Genomic DNA, 14078 nt, shown 5'->3' with positions numbered 1-14078 from the left:
GGAGAAGGAGTAACAGTGCTTTGCTCACTTGGGAGACCGAGAGGAGACTGCAATTGTTTTCATTCTTAGTGCAAATGCCAACACATTGGAAAGATCCAGTGATGATTGTAGGATTGATGTGAAAATAACTTTCTCCCTGCAGACTCTCATGTCTAGAGGACCCCAGAATCGGAAGATAGTATCTTGAAAAACCATTTTAAGTTAGTGACAAGTTATCTCCAGGAGTTATGAGTTGGCTGTCTGAGTTAAATTCTTTTTTTTTTTTTTTTTTTGGTTCTTTTTTTCGGAGCTGGGGACCGAACCCAGGGCCTTGCGCTTCCTAGGTAAGCGCTCTACCACTGAGCTAAATCCCCAGCCCCCTGAGTTAAATTCTTTTGATTTAAAGTTTAACTATATTTTATCAGATGTATGACATGAAGCAAGTTCCTAACCTCTCTATGCCTCAGATTTAAAAAAAAGAAAGTTAGTGAAAACATGTAAAATGCTTTGAACAGACCTTGCACATAGTAAACAGTTGATGTTAGGTGGTGTTGCTAGTATTTTGATTAGACACATGGTCTCTGCTTTCCTTATTGTGACACTTGGGCTTCCAGTTCCACATATGGCTCACCATTGCAGGGACATCCGAGGCAGGAGCTTGAGACAGCAGGTCACATTGTATCTGCAGCCAGGGGCAGGGAGAAGCAGAAGTAGTCTTGCTGCCCCTGGCTGGCTCTCACCAGCTAGCTTTCTTCTGTCTTGTACAGTTCAGAGCTCAGTCCATCAACTGGAGCCACCCACATTCAGGGTGAGTCTCCACCCCACCTCAGTTACTGCGGTCCCGACAATCCCTGCACAGACATGCTCAAATGCCAGGCTGGTGATGTAGATAATTGCTCATTGAGACTCTTCCAGGTGATTCTTGGTTGTGGCCAGTGGCCACATGGTCCTCCTTTCCTCTCCCTGTGTCCTAGGCTGATTTTGAACCTGAGGACTTCCTGTCTCACCCTTCTGAGTGCTAGGCTTATAGGCATGTGCTGCTATACCCTGCTTTATGTTTTTCTTATAAAAGCCCGTTTAAGTAGAACTTAGTTTCTGCTTTCTTTAACTTCTTTATATCCTATAAGAGGCTTGAGTTGTATTATACCTCCTGCCCCTTTTGATGTGTGTGCAAGGCTGTGTGTGTGTGCGAGTGTGTGTGTGTGTGTGTGAGTGAGTGGGTGTGTGAGTGTGTGTGTGTGTGAGTGTGTGTGTGCGCGAGTGTGTGTGTGTGAGTGAATGAGTGTGTGTGTGTGTGTGTGTGTGTGTGTGTACAGTGTTTCATTCTGTAGCCTTAGCTAGCAACAACAAACTTTGGCTTGCAGTGATAAAACTTTGTTCAAATTATGCATATTTTTCAGCCAGTTTAAGGATTTCTCAAACGTTTTAAATTACTAGTTTATGGGCTCTTTGGAGTTACGTAATTATAAGCTTGAATATACTCTTACAGGAGGCTTTAGGATGGTTTAATTTTATGGCTTTCCCTTAGTCACATAGTATAGGTTTGTTTGTGCATGTTACTTCCTGATCCCTGTTGATGCCTAAGGATAAAACACAAGCTCATGTGTAGCTTTTTTCCCTTCCCCCTCTTCTCACAGATTAGAGGTGTGTAATTTTGTTAATTGGCTGTATGTATATTTTAAGTGTTGCTAGGCTTATCTGTCAACAAGGGTCAAGTGGATGGTGCATTGGTTCCTTTTCTCGTTGCTATAACAACATACACAGTGAAGGTTATTTAAGAACCATAGGTTTATGTTGGATCACGGCTTGAGTGTATAGTCCACGGAGTGGGATGAGACATGTGAGGCATCAGGCCGCTCTGCTCACAGTTGGGAAGCAGAGAGAGGTGAGCGTTGGCTCCACTCGCTTCTCCTTTTTAATTTAGTCCCGGACTCTCGATCATGGGATGGTGCTGCTCCCATTCAAGGTTGGCCTCCCACCTTAACCACTTCCCTGGATACACATGCCTCATAGACACCTCCAGAAGTATATTTTCCAGGTGATTGGAAGCTGCTCTCTGCCGTTACAAAGTGAGATAGTTCAGGGTAACTGGATCTGTAAGGAAAGTCAAATTTTGCTTGGGGAAAGGAGACAACCTTTGGATTGGAATGTGGTAAAAATCTCAAGGTGTAGATCCCCAGAGTGTGTGACAGTGATAGGGAGAAAGTGGAAGGGAGCTGATCGACCTGCTTTGTTTTCCACATAGAAGTGTAAAAGCTGATTGGGAGAGCTGCCCTCACATAAACCTCCTCTTGGTACCACTTGAGCTTATGCTAGAACTAGGTATACTAACAAGAACTATTTGTCCAACCTGACTTCAGAGAGTAAATGGGTAGATGTTTCCCTGGGCAGTCCATGCTTGCCTTGACGTTTTCACAGCCTGCAGAAATGGTCTTTTCTAGAAAGAAGTTTTTGTGCAGCGGGCTTGATAGTGAGTTGAATTTTGTCCTTGTTGTTGTTATTAAGAAGTAAGGCCTTGGGTAAGGGTCTCGCAGAAGCTATACAGGTGGCCTGCTGTGGATGTATGGAGCACGGGCTTTCCCTCTGCGCCCTGTTGTCTTTTGAGGATGAAAACTGCTAGAGATACACTCCCTTTTCTGTCTGCTCCTTCCCTCTGGTTACTCTTGTGTGGGTGTGGCAGGACTTACACTTGACTCTTACTATTCGTGTCTGTGTAGTGTTTTAGTCATTTTAAAGAGACTGTGCCCTGATACTTGCAGAACATTTTATATTAATCTCAAAAGTGAATTTCAGATAGTACAATTGAAGTTTAGGTTATCGGCAAGGCAAACATGCCTCTTTCCCCTTAGCTCCCCCAACTGGAAAATTGCTGGTTGAAGTTGTCTCATGACAGATTTTTACGTTTTATCTTTCTGCTTCAAGAATTACAGTAGCCAACACAGCCAACCAAGATATCTTTGATGTAAAGTTACAAAGGAAGTCAGTTTTAAAATTCCATCCCAAAACGTTCTCTCTAAAGCGCCAAAGGAAACAGAGCTGCACTTCCATTAGTTAACGGTCCTATGTCTTAGGCAAATTAACTATGTTCAGAATTATTTCATGAAGACAGTTTGCTGTTATCAATCACATATGGAGTTAAGGATTATTTAGATGTCACAAACAAATCAAGAAATTGCGAATAGAAAAATAATGCAGGAACATAATATTGTGGTAATAATTTACAAGAACAGTCATTGATTATTTAACTTAACTATTTTTTGAGATGGGAGGGTATCTCATTATGTTGCCTAGGCTATCCCTGAACTCCTGGGATTAAGTAATCCTCTTGTTGTCTCATTCTTAATACCCAGAACTATAGACATGTGCCAGGGAAACATTTTATAGATATTTCAAATGTATTTCAGAAGTACAGAGAATAAGATTTCTAAAATATAAAAAGTAACCATTGATATAATTATTCACTCTTAAATTTTTTGCAATTGGAATGCTAGATAATTATTGTATGCATAATTAAAACTTTATTGTACAATTCTTTTAAACTTGTATTCATTTCTCTCATTTATTGGCAGAAACATGCCCCCTAAAGGTCGCCGAGTGGTGGAGTGTTAGAACTAGAACAGGCTTTACAAACTACGGTTCCCCCAACCCCACTAGAAATATGTTGGTCATAAAATACAAAGAGCCTTAGGCTGTTTTTGTACTGCTTCTGCCTCTTTGGTTCACCATGTCTGCTTGAGTTGAAAGGGTCTGTGGCTGGATGGAGGAAGAAAGAGGTGTGGTGGTAGTGAGGGTGAGTCTTCCTCTCCCTGAGTGCTGCCCAGCAGCTTCTCTGTATATTTAATGTTATTAAACTCAGAATTTTGAGAGACACAGTTATTCGGCTACTTTTAATCTTTTTTCCACTTTGGAGGAAAGGATTTATTTCTTTACACTTCCAGGCAACAGTCCATCACTGAGGAGAGTCAGGGCAGGACCTGGAGGCAGAGCTGATGCAGAGGCCATGGAGGAGGCTGCTTACTGGCTTGCTCCATGGCTTGCTCAGCCTGCTCTCTCACATCATCCAGGACCACCTTCCCGGGGGGCTCCATCCTCCCTCAGCTGGGTCCACCCATGTCAATCACAGTCAGAAAACGCTCCTCAGGCCTGCCTCAGGCCAATCTGGTGGGAACATTTTCTAAATTGAGTTTCCCTCTTCTCAAATGACTGTAGCTTGTGACAAGAAAACTAACCAGGACAACCTGGAAGCTGGAAAACTGTCTCCAGTGAAATGACAACTTTCTCATAACTATATCTCCACAAAATTCCTTTCTTCTTTCATCATTACCTGAGAACACAGCCATTCTCTCTCCTTTTTTTTTTTTTTTTATAAATTCTATTTTTTTTTTTTTTTTTTTTTTTGGTTCTTTTTTTTCGGAGCTGGGGACCGAACCCAGGGCCTTGCGCTTCCTAGGTAAGCGCTCTACCGCTGAGCTAAATCCCCAGCCCCTTCTTCTTCTTTTTTTTTTTTTATTTTTAGAGATATTTATTTACATTTCAAATGTTATCCCCTTTCCTGGTTTCCCGTCCATAAACCCCCTATCCCCCGTGCCCCTTTCTTCTATAAGGGTGCCCCCGCCCCCAATCCATCCACTCCTTCCCAACGTTTAGTCTTTGTCAATAGTTTAATTCTTAACTCTTCCATTGTTCCCAGGATTCAAAAATTTCTTCCATGGAGCGTGGGCTCCGAGACCTGGAAGAGGAAATTCAGATGCTGAAATCAAACGGGGCTTTGAGCACAGAAGAGCGGGAGGAGGAGATGAAGCAAATGGAGGTGTACAGGAGCCACTCTAAGTTCATGAAAAATAAGGTGGGCGCGCACGCTAGGGCCCGGAAGCGCTCGTCCGCGTTAGGATGTAAGGTCTGCGTTGTGTTGTAGTAGACCTTAGAGAACGGTTGTTGTCATTGTGTCCCCATGTAGACATGTCCTGGAACTAAAGTCGGAATTACTGCTACCATTTATTTATTGTAAGCTTTTATGTAAATAAGAACTAAGGACATGTTAGAGTTTAATTTTTCATTTCTGTAAGAACTTCTGAAATGATTTGATGGAACTTTGTTCAGATGAATTTTTCTTCATATAAAAGACAGCTCATTCATTTCTTACTGTAGAAGACTACCTCTTCCTGGGAAGTATTTTAAGTTAAACCCTTGAGAGCCGTGTTTTTTGTTTTTTGTTTTTCTGAAAAAAGTTAAATGTTTTTTCTTTAAACAAGTTCCAAGAATAAAGGGCCTTTGCTTTCTCCCTTAGTGGGTTCACTTGGTAGCAGGGTTGCTGGCTGCTTCCTGTGTGCTCCTCAGGTCAGTGTGGTTTAAAGTCAGCCACAACAGCTTTTCTTCAGATCCAAAGTCATTTACTTGGATTTTTATAAACCATTTAAAGAAAATTGAAGAATTTGGTTTATTGCGGTTTAATTAAAATAATTATTATAAAAATTGGGCATGATGGCACATACCTGAAGTCCCAGTACTTGGTAGACAGAAATAGCTGGACTTCTGCAACTTGGAGGCCAGCCTGGTCTACAGAGTAAGTTCCAGGCTAGCCAGGGCTACATAGTGAGACTCTCAAAATAAACAAATATACAAAAAACAATTTTAACAATGAAATTTTAGCTAGAAAAGTATTACTCACTGTGTTTCCCAAATGTATACAGCAACTGTGTTCTTTGTTCTTTGGAACCGAAAACCAAAACATTCCCATACTTGATGTGGAGGAAGGGCATGGGTGTGACTCCCTGTCCTGTTGGGTTTCTTGTTGTGGTGTCTGTTACCAGGTTTATGTCTGTAGAATTTTCCTCTATTACTAGAGTCTGTTACTGATGATTTATGCTAATCATATGTTAATTTTAAAGCTAAAAATTTAATGTGTCCAACTTTTTGTTAGTGTAAATTCTCTCCGTGATTTTAGGACAGAATGTACTGGATCATAATCTATGTTTTACTTCCATTTTGATGGTCAGCATATTCCAGTTTATTTCCTAACAGTTTGTGAGATAGAGACAGTATATGCCTTTGAACAGTGATTTAGGGGAGAGCTTTGATTATTTTATGTAAGTTATTGTTATTTCAGAGGTTACTGTGGCTCAGAATCAGATAATATGAAGACCTGAGTTGGCACATGAGTGAAAAACAATAACAATGTCGTGACAGGTAGAGCAACTGAAGGAGGAGCTAAGTTCCAAAGATGCTCAAGGGGAGGAGCTGAAAAAGAGAGCGGCTGGTCTTCAGTCTGAGGTCTTTGCAGTAAGATTTACCTCTTTGTGTGCAGTGGTCCCACAGTGGGTCCCTGCTGGCTCTGGCTTCGGGGTGGCTTACACTTTCACTCTCTGTGGATGGCAGCTCTGCCCATCCTTAGCACTAACCAGCCTGCTCTGCTCTTTTAACTGACATTTGTTCACCAGTTTGACCCACGTGTCACTTGTGCACACTGAGACTGTCTGTATGGGGGAAGCCTTACACCTGGCTCTTTACTGTTGTGCTGCACTGTGGATGGCATCTCAGAATGCCCCTCCCTCATCCTCTTGTTGACTAGTTATACATTGATTTATATGATGCTCTTTCCCTATTCCTTTTAGGTACAGGAATGTGTGAGTGTCTGTAGGCCCAGCTCCTACAACGTACCCTGCATTTGAAATTCTTGAGGAACTGCTTTAATTCTACACAGAGACATTATCTTTAAGTTTTCATTAAGAGACTGTGTAACAAATGGTATTTTCTTTAAGACAGCTGTATAGAGACTAATTAGCCTATTTAAAGTTATCTTGTAGTTAGAACTAGTGTGATGCTTATTTTAAATACTAAGTCTGCTCCAGCCTTCTGTGTAGTGAACTTAAAACTGCATTTCTAGCTTTATGATAAATTATAATAACTTTCTACCTGTATGCTTACTAGAAGCATCTTATAACCTGGTGCAGTGATGCACACTAATTTACAGATGAGAAAACTTAGGTAACAGTTGATGCCCAGGAAGCCACAGCTCATGAGAGGCAGGATTAGATTGACGCCAGCAATCTGGTTCTAGAGTTTTTAATGAAATTTCTTCACTGTCTGGTCTGTCTTGTCCAGGTGAACCTTCCTCAATATGTCGAAGATGAATGGAAAAAGTACTCTTAAGGAGTTATGTAGATTGGAATGCAGTGTTAAAAATAAGTTTTGTTAATTTACTTAATGAACAAATAAATTAATGGCCTATTTAATCTATTAACCTATTTATGGACTCTATTGTAGGTTAAAAAGTAAAATGCTATGTTTGGAAAAAATCTAATTAGATTATGGTGTTAACTATATGTTGTCTAGAGGAGAAGTTGGTATATAACTTCCTTTTTTCTTGGTTACTACTACTCCTTTATATGTGTCAACAGCAGCCCAGGTACATCTGTTACATTAAGTTGTTGAACTCCTAAACACTATGCTGCTTTGGTATAATTTCTCCATCGCCAGCTGGAGAAGACTGTTGTCTTCAGTGACTGAAAGCCACCGTGCCCTTCTCACCGGGTCCTCTCTCCCGGCATTTCAGAAGGGAGACTTGTGCGTCTAAGATTTTCTTCTGTTTGAAATGTTTTCTTCTCTTTCTTACTTAATAATGCACATGGCAGAGAAATGTCAGTCCTGTGCAAAACTGAAATCTCTCTGTGTGTATACAACATGTGTACTTGGGAATTTTGAGAAAGGACTTGTGATTCTGCCTCAGAGTCCTAAACATTGGGTGTTTGGGTGTGTATCTCCATGCCTAGCTTCTGTTTATTTCTGATCCATGTTGGCAAGTATCCAGAGATTTGGATACCTTTAAGCCATAGTTCTTGGCTGAGAAGTGGTAATGGTTTGACTATTCTGGGTATTTATTTATAGAAGAAATATGTTTTTAGTTCAATCTGTGTATTACAGACAGATTAATACTAATAAGCATATATAATATGAATCATTACTAGTCAGTAAATAGAGTTTTGATGTGTACAGAAAAATGCTTATTTTATTGAAAAAGAACCCTGAGCTGTTTTAAGTGCTTCTTACCAATCTAGTTGGTTTTCTTTCTCTTCCCTCTGTGCCGGTGCTGGGTGGAGATCAAGTGTAGGGTCTTGTACAGATTAGGACAGAACTCCTCCACTGGGTATGTTCCCAAAACTAGAAGTCTGATTTTATGGTAAACTTTTTTCTTCTTGTGAAATTGCTTCAAAAAAATCTTTCTCCTTTACTTAAGATTAATTTGGTAAAATAAAATGCTATAGAAATACTTTAGAAAACTTTAGATACTCAGCTAAACTTAAGGACCCTTGTCTCATCTGCTGTGAAAATGACTGAATTACCATATTTATGTTCAGTAGTTAATCGATCTTGTTTTTATCTCCTGGATGGTAGGCCTAATATAAAATCAGGACATGTCTTAAGACAGCTTTCTTAATCTTGTACTTTTTAAAAGTTTAATACATTCACGATATGAAAGAAGGCGGCTGGGCAAAGTAGCTCGCACCTTTAATCTCAGCACCTAGGAGGCAGAGGCAGGCAGATCTCTGTGAGTTCTAGGCCAGCCTGGTCTACAGAGTGAGTTTCAGGACAGCCAGGGCCACAGAGAGATACTCTTGTCTTGAAATAAATAAAAACAAACCAAAAGAATTCTTTGGATCTGAGCTAGGTAAGAAAGCTTAGCGAGTAAGAGCAGTCACACGTAAGCATGAGGACCTGGGCTTAAATCTCTGCGACTTGTGTGGAAGCCAGGTGTGGTTGCATGTGTTTGTAGTCCCGGTGCTGGAGGGACTGGGTCACAGTAGGACCACCAGGGTTCTCTGGCTGCTAACCCAGCTTCACGTTCAGTGAGAGGGAGGACCAGCCTCAAGGGAGGAAGGCAGAAAGTGATAGAGCAGGACAACCAGCACTGGCCTTTTGGCCTCTACATGTATACACGCAAACATGAACATACATCATACACATGTCCTGTACTCACTGGATATGGCTGCACACACACACACTTATAATCCTAGCATGTAGGAGACTAGGAAAGAAGATCAGAAGTTCGAGACCAGCCTTGGCTATAGAATTAGTTTGAGCCAGCCTGGGGTACACAAGCCCCCCGCCCCCTTGCTGTTACTCGAACGTTCTCTCTCACTTGCTCACTCTCGCACAAATGCTTGGAAGGAATAGGGATATAAAGAAGATGCTTAAAAGAAAATATTTGTTGGTGTTAAGAGAGCTTATGGAGATTACACTGTATTCTTTATATATGAGATACCCATTCAGACTGCTAAGCTTCAAATGACTTGTGTAGTAGATTCTGTCAGAGTGAAAGCTTATACATTCTTTATTAAGTCCAGTGTTCATGTTCTGGGATGTGCATGTATGTCCCAGCCTGCGGGAACATCGACAGAGACCCTGGAGAGTGGAGTGGGATGGTTGGGACAAGAGGTGTGAGAAGTGGAGACAAGACAGTATTCTGATCAGGTCTCATTTAATCAAGCAAAAAGCACTTGCTTATAAGCAGAAAAATCACACAACACAAACTGGTTGTGAGGGTAACAATAAACATACGTCACATCAGAAACCAATGGCATAAGTTTTGATTTCCCAAAAACTTCTTACCTACAATAAGTTTCAATTTCCTGAAGTTTCTAACTAACAATAGGGTGAAACTCATTCTTGTATAGAAGGAAGCTACCAGGAAGTCTTCAGTGATCTTGGCTGGTGGTAACCCCCACATATGGTACTTGGAAACAAGGGAAAACACCTAGCTCAGGAAAAGAAAGGCAGAAGCAGGCCGGGTGACCCCCGACACATGTAGTTGATAATTAGGTGACTTTAAAAAAATAGAAAAGAAAAAGAAAACATCTCTTTAACACCTTAACACTGAAAGTAGCCTGTTTTGTTGTTTTTTTTTTGTTGTTTGTTTTTTTTTTTTTCCTATTTTCATGGTTTAGGGTCTCACTATGTACAGAAGCTGGCTTGGAACTCAAAGAAATCCAACAGCTTTGCCTGGTATAAAGGCATAACACTACCACATCCAGCCTCACGTTTTCGTATAAAGATTTTATGAAACTTTTGCTTGAAAAAGAAAACCAGAAGCATAGCACTAAGATTTGATTTACCTCGCAGTAGAAGAAGGAAGTTGCTTTCCCCTCCTCGTGCTGCATGTACACACTAACCCTGCCTGTGCTCCATCATGCTCTGGAGATGGAAGCTTGACAAAATGAAGTGGTGTTTGGGTGATGCTGCCTGGTCTGGTTGAACTACAACTTCCTCCTCCATTTTTACCCCTAAGGCAGTGGTTCTCAACCTGTGGGTTGCAGCCATCGGAAAACCGTCTTTCCCATGGTCTTAGGAATTGAGACACTACTTAGCAGCAAAATTACAACTATGAAGTAGCAATGAAAATAATTTTATGGTTTCGGGTCACCATGACATGAGAAATGGGTCAAGGCATTAGGAAGGTTGAGAGCCACTGCCCTAAGGGGTTTCAGAAACTATTTAGAACCAATAATGAAGATTAGAAATTTGTTTGTTGAATACACTTAGGTTTTGATAAGGAGCATCCGGTATTAGATGGTGCAAAAAGATTAGTACTGTCCTACCTTACTTATTTGCTGTTTGATGAGCCCAGGAGCTCAGGGCTGCTAGACACGTGCTCTACCACTGAAGCACCCCATCGCTGCCTTATCATAGAACAAATGTTGCATTAAAGTTCCTATATTATGCATAAATGTGCCAGAGGACCAGCTCAGAGGTAGCTGTGTAAGTTCTTTCTTCCTCACAGTGTCGTCTTTTGTTTTCCAGATTGGCCAGGTGAAACAGGAATTGTCCAGAAAGGACACAGAATTACTAGCCTTACAGACAAAGCTAGAAACTCTGACGAACCAATTCTCAGACAGCAAGCAGCATATTGAGGTGCTGAAAGAGTCCCTCACTGCTAAGGAACAAAGGGCCGCCATCCTGCAGACTGAGGTAAAGAGTTCCTGTGATTTGTGTGGAACCCAGTCCTTTCCTACTTTCATCTGTTGTATATTTGTTATGTTTAGAGTCATGTGATCATTTATTGTAATAAAACAACCATTTTGTTTCTGTATAGCTAATCAAAACATGTTATTTCTTTATATTTTTTTGTACTTGGAGGAGTTATACCACATCTGTACTTCAAACTGTTTTAAATTATTCAAATTAGAAGATATTACTAATAATATATACGATTGATTTAGATTTAGAAGCAGTAATTCTTTTTTTTTTTTTTTTTTTTTTTTTAGTATAGAATAGAGTTTATTCAGGGCATGGGGAGAGGAGCCAAGAGGGTAGTAGAGGCAGAGAAAGGCAGAGAGAGAGAATAGAGGAGTAGAGGCCAGCCCACAAGCACGTGGGAAGGGAGAGAGTGGGAGCAAAAAGGCAAGAGCAAGAGAGGAGCAAGAGAGAGAGAAGCAGTAATTCTTATCCATGGTAAATCATAATTAAACGAATTATATGTTTATATAACATGTATGTGTATATATGTGTATACATGTCCCTGTGTGTACATGTGCATGTGCACATGTACCCGCCTGTGAGAAGGTCAGAAGACAAGTCTTGGTTGTCAGGGCAATCAAGCGTTCATCCTAGCACTTCTACCCTGTGAGTCATCCTGCCAGCTCTGATAGCATCATTTTCTAAGAAGTTCTGCTCTTTCATAGTTTTATTGGGCCGAATTTAGATATATTTAAGGAATTGCAAATATGAAATAGTTTAGAAAATATTGCCTTAAGTTCTTCATTTATAAAGAGGGTTTTCATTTTGGTAACTTGAACATTTATTGCCACAAAAAGTTCAGAACTTGGTGCTAGCCTTAAAGGTAAAAAGCCTCACTTCTAATTAGCCAGGGATACAAGCTGTTGATCCAGCATTTGGTTGATGACAATAGAAACATTTAAAGGCTTGTCATGGTCTGCTAAATAACACTTCTTCTCTGTCGGTCCTCTCTTCCTTGTATCCAGCTTGAATACTGTCTTATTAGCTGAGTCTTACACAGATGGTTGTAATTGGTTTCTTCTTACTTGTGATTGGTTTCTTCTACCATGGTGGTAAAGGCTGTGTTACCACTCTCGAATGGTTTGTGTGTTTGCCTCTGAGCAGGGTAGGAGTTGCCGAGCCTAAGGGATTGATTACCTCTATAAATTACTAGGACAGTTTGAATACAGCCATCTCATCCTGTTAAGGGTGTAAAAATTAATTTCTTTATGAATTTGGGGAATTTTAAGGTTGTAATGTGTTCATTTAATAGCACTTACTTCCAAATAATTTCTCTAATGACATTTGAGAACAGTCTCTGCCCAGCAACTTTCCTTTGTTAGAGCAGTAAGAGGCCGAGCGCAGCGGTTCGTTGATAGCTATTATTTTATATTTTACTCTTAATTGATTTTGTTTCCTCATTGAGGCAGTTTGATCTGATGTGGAAATCTATGAATTAAACACACGAAGAGGAACCGAGACTATGGAGCTTTTTAAGTTTTTCTGTATGCACATGTGTAATATGTATTCATGTGTGTATGTTTGTGTGTGTGAACGTATGTGGAGGCCAGAGGCCAACTTGAGGTGTTGTTCCTCAGGTGCCATTTACCTTGTTAATTTGAGGCTATCTCACTGCCCTGGCGCTTGCTGATGAGGGTAGGCTAACAAGCCTGCAAGTCCTAGGGATCTTCCTGTCTCCATTTCTTCGGTGAGTTACAAATGCATTTTGGGATTTAATTCAGATCCTCATGCTTTCGCAAACAACCTTACTGAGTGAACTAGCTCCCAGCTCCTCAATTAAAAATTTTTCATGGAAAGCATTGATGTGGGGAAAGGTCTGTTTGGTATCCCCTTGGCCTATCTTTTGGCCATCTACAACTGAGACTTCTGTTTTCCAGCTTGAACAATATTCTTGAAATTGCTTCGTCCTATAAATTTCTCTTGTAATCTGTTGACCTCTGCAGAGGCGATCACACTTTGGTAGAAATAATGGTTGAAATAGAGGTTTAGCTGCACAGGCCTGTCAGGCCTGTCAGTGATCCCAGTGCAAATGTGGATGGGGCCCAGGAAGCTCTCCTGCTAACCGAGGACCATTGATAGCTGTTGGGAAGGAGCATGGCTATGGGAGATGCTCATGCTCATACAGGTGGTACTAGTTGGACTCAATAGATTACTAAAGACTAAAGAGACGGTGCGACTGAGGGAGGGTTACATGCTTAGGGGAGTGTGAAAGGGAAGTTGGGTTGATGCAATCAGCATGCAGTCTGACATGTGTGAAATTATACAGTGAGAAAAGGGTACTGTAAACACAGGTTTGGGGTCAGACCTAGGATTAATGGTAACCCTCTGTGTGACTATATCTGAGTTGTTTTTTTAATCCATTTTAAGCCTCTATCTTCTCATTTCTAAAGTAAGGATATGGATACTACTAACTTCTCGAGTTGTTTTGGCCAGAGTAGATGTTTTATTGCGCATTTCTCTTCTGAACATGCAAAGATCCTTAAATTTTGCAGGTTAAAAATACTTTACAATAACTGATCTTTTTTAACACCTTGTCTGTCTGTCTGTCTGTCTGTCTATCTAGTTTTTCAAGACAGTGTTTTTGTGTAGCCTTGGCTGTTTTGGAACTGGCTAGCCTTGAACTTGTAGAGATCTGTCTGCCTCTGCCTCTTAAGTGCTGGGAACAAAGGCATACACCTCCATTACCTGGAATACTTTTTATTTTATTAGCTAAAGTAGTGCTTTATCATGTATTTTTCTCCTGAACATGCAAGAAACCTTAAATATTTACCTTAAAATACTTTACAAACCTAGTCTTTTATAACACTTGTTTAATTTTAATTTAATTTTGAGTCAGAATTTCTCTATATAGCCCTAGTTATTCTAGACCTTTCTGTATAGACCAGACTAGATTCAAACTCACAGAGATCCATCTGTGTCTGCCTCCCGAGTATAGAAATTAATGGTGTGTGCCACTCTATCTGGCTTATAACACTTTTATTTGATATCAACTGTTTTATTTGCTCCTCCATTAGTTGCTTCAGTTTCACTGCAGCCCTAGCACCTAACAGAAAAAATGTAATAGAGGAGGACATTTATTTTATCTCATG

General features: G+C 40.5%; 1 protein-coding gene across 10 annotated transcripts in view; it reads left to right on the top strand.

Moving 5' to 3' along the window:
• The window catches only part of Erc1 (ELKS/RAB6-interacting/CAST family member 1), a 306255-nt gene that overhangs the window by 77939 nt on the left and 214238 nt on the right, over positions 1-14078 (top strand). For 5 of the 10 annotated variants that reach the window (XR_015685324.1, XR_015685322.1, XM_087656197.1 and 2 more), the window contains 3 exon segments: positions 4670-4825; positions 6166-6249; positions 10774-10941. Coding sequence is in view for 5 of the 10 variants with exons in the window: in XM_087656197.1 (XP_087512323.1) it covers positions 4670-4825; positions 6166-6249; positions 10774-10941 (408 nt within the window). In the remaining 5 variants the exon portion in view is untranslated. 10 annotated transcript variants of the gene reach the window in all.

Source organism: Rattus norvegicus, chromosome 4, assembly GCF_021556685.1.
Source record: "Rattus norvegicus strain SHRSP/BbbUtx chromosome 4, alternate assembly SHRSP_T2T, whole genome shotgun sequence".
NCBI classification, from domain to species: domain Eukaryota; kingdom Metazoa; phylum Chordata; class Mammalia; order Rodentia; family Muridae; genus Rattus; species Rattus norvegicus.
The sequence above is the reverse complement of the archived record's forward strand: the minus strand, read 5'-3'. Positions and strand labels throughout refer to the sequence as shown.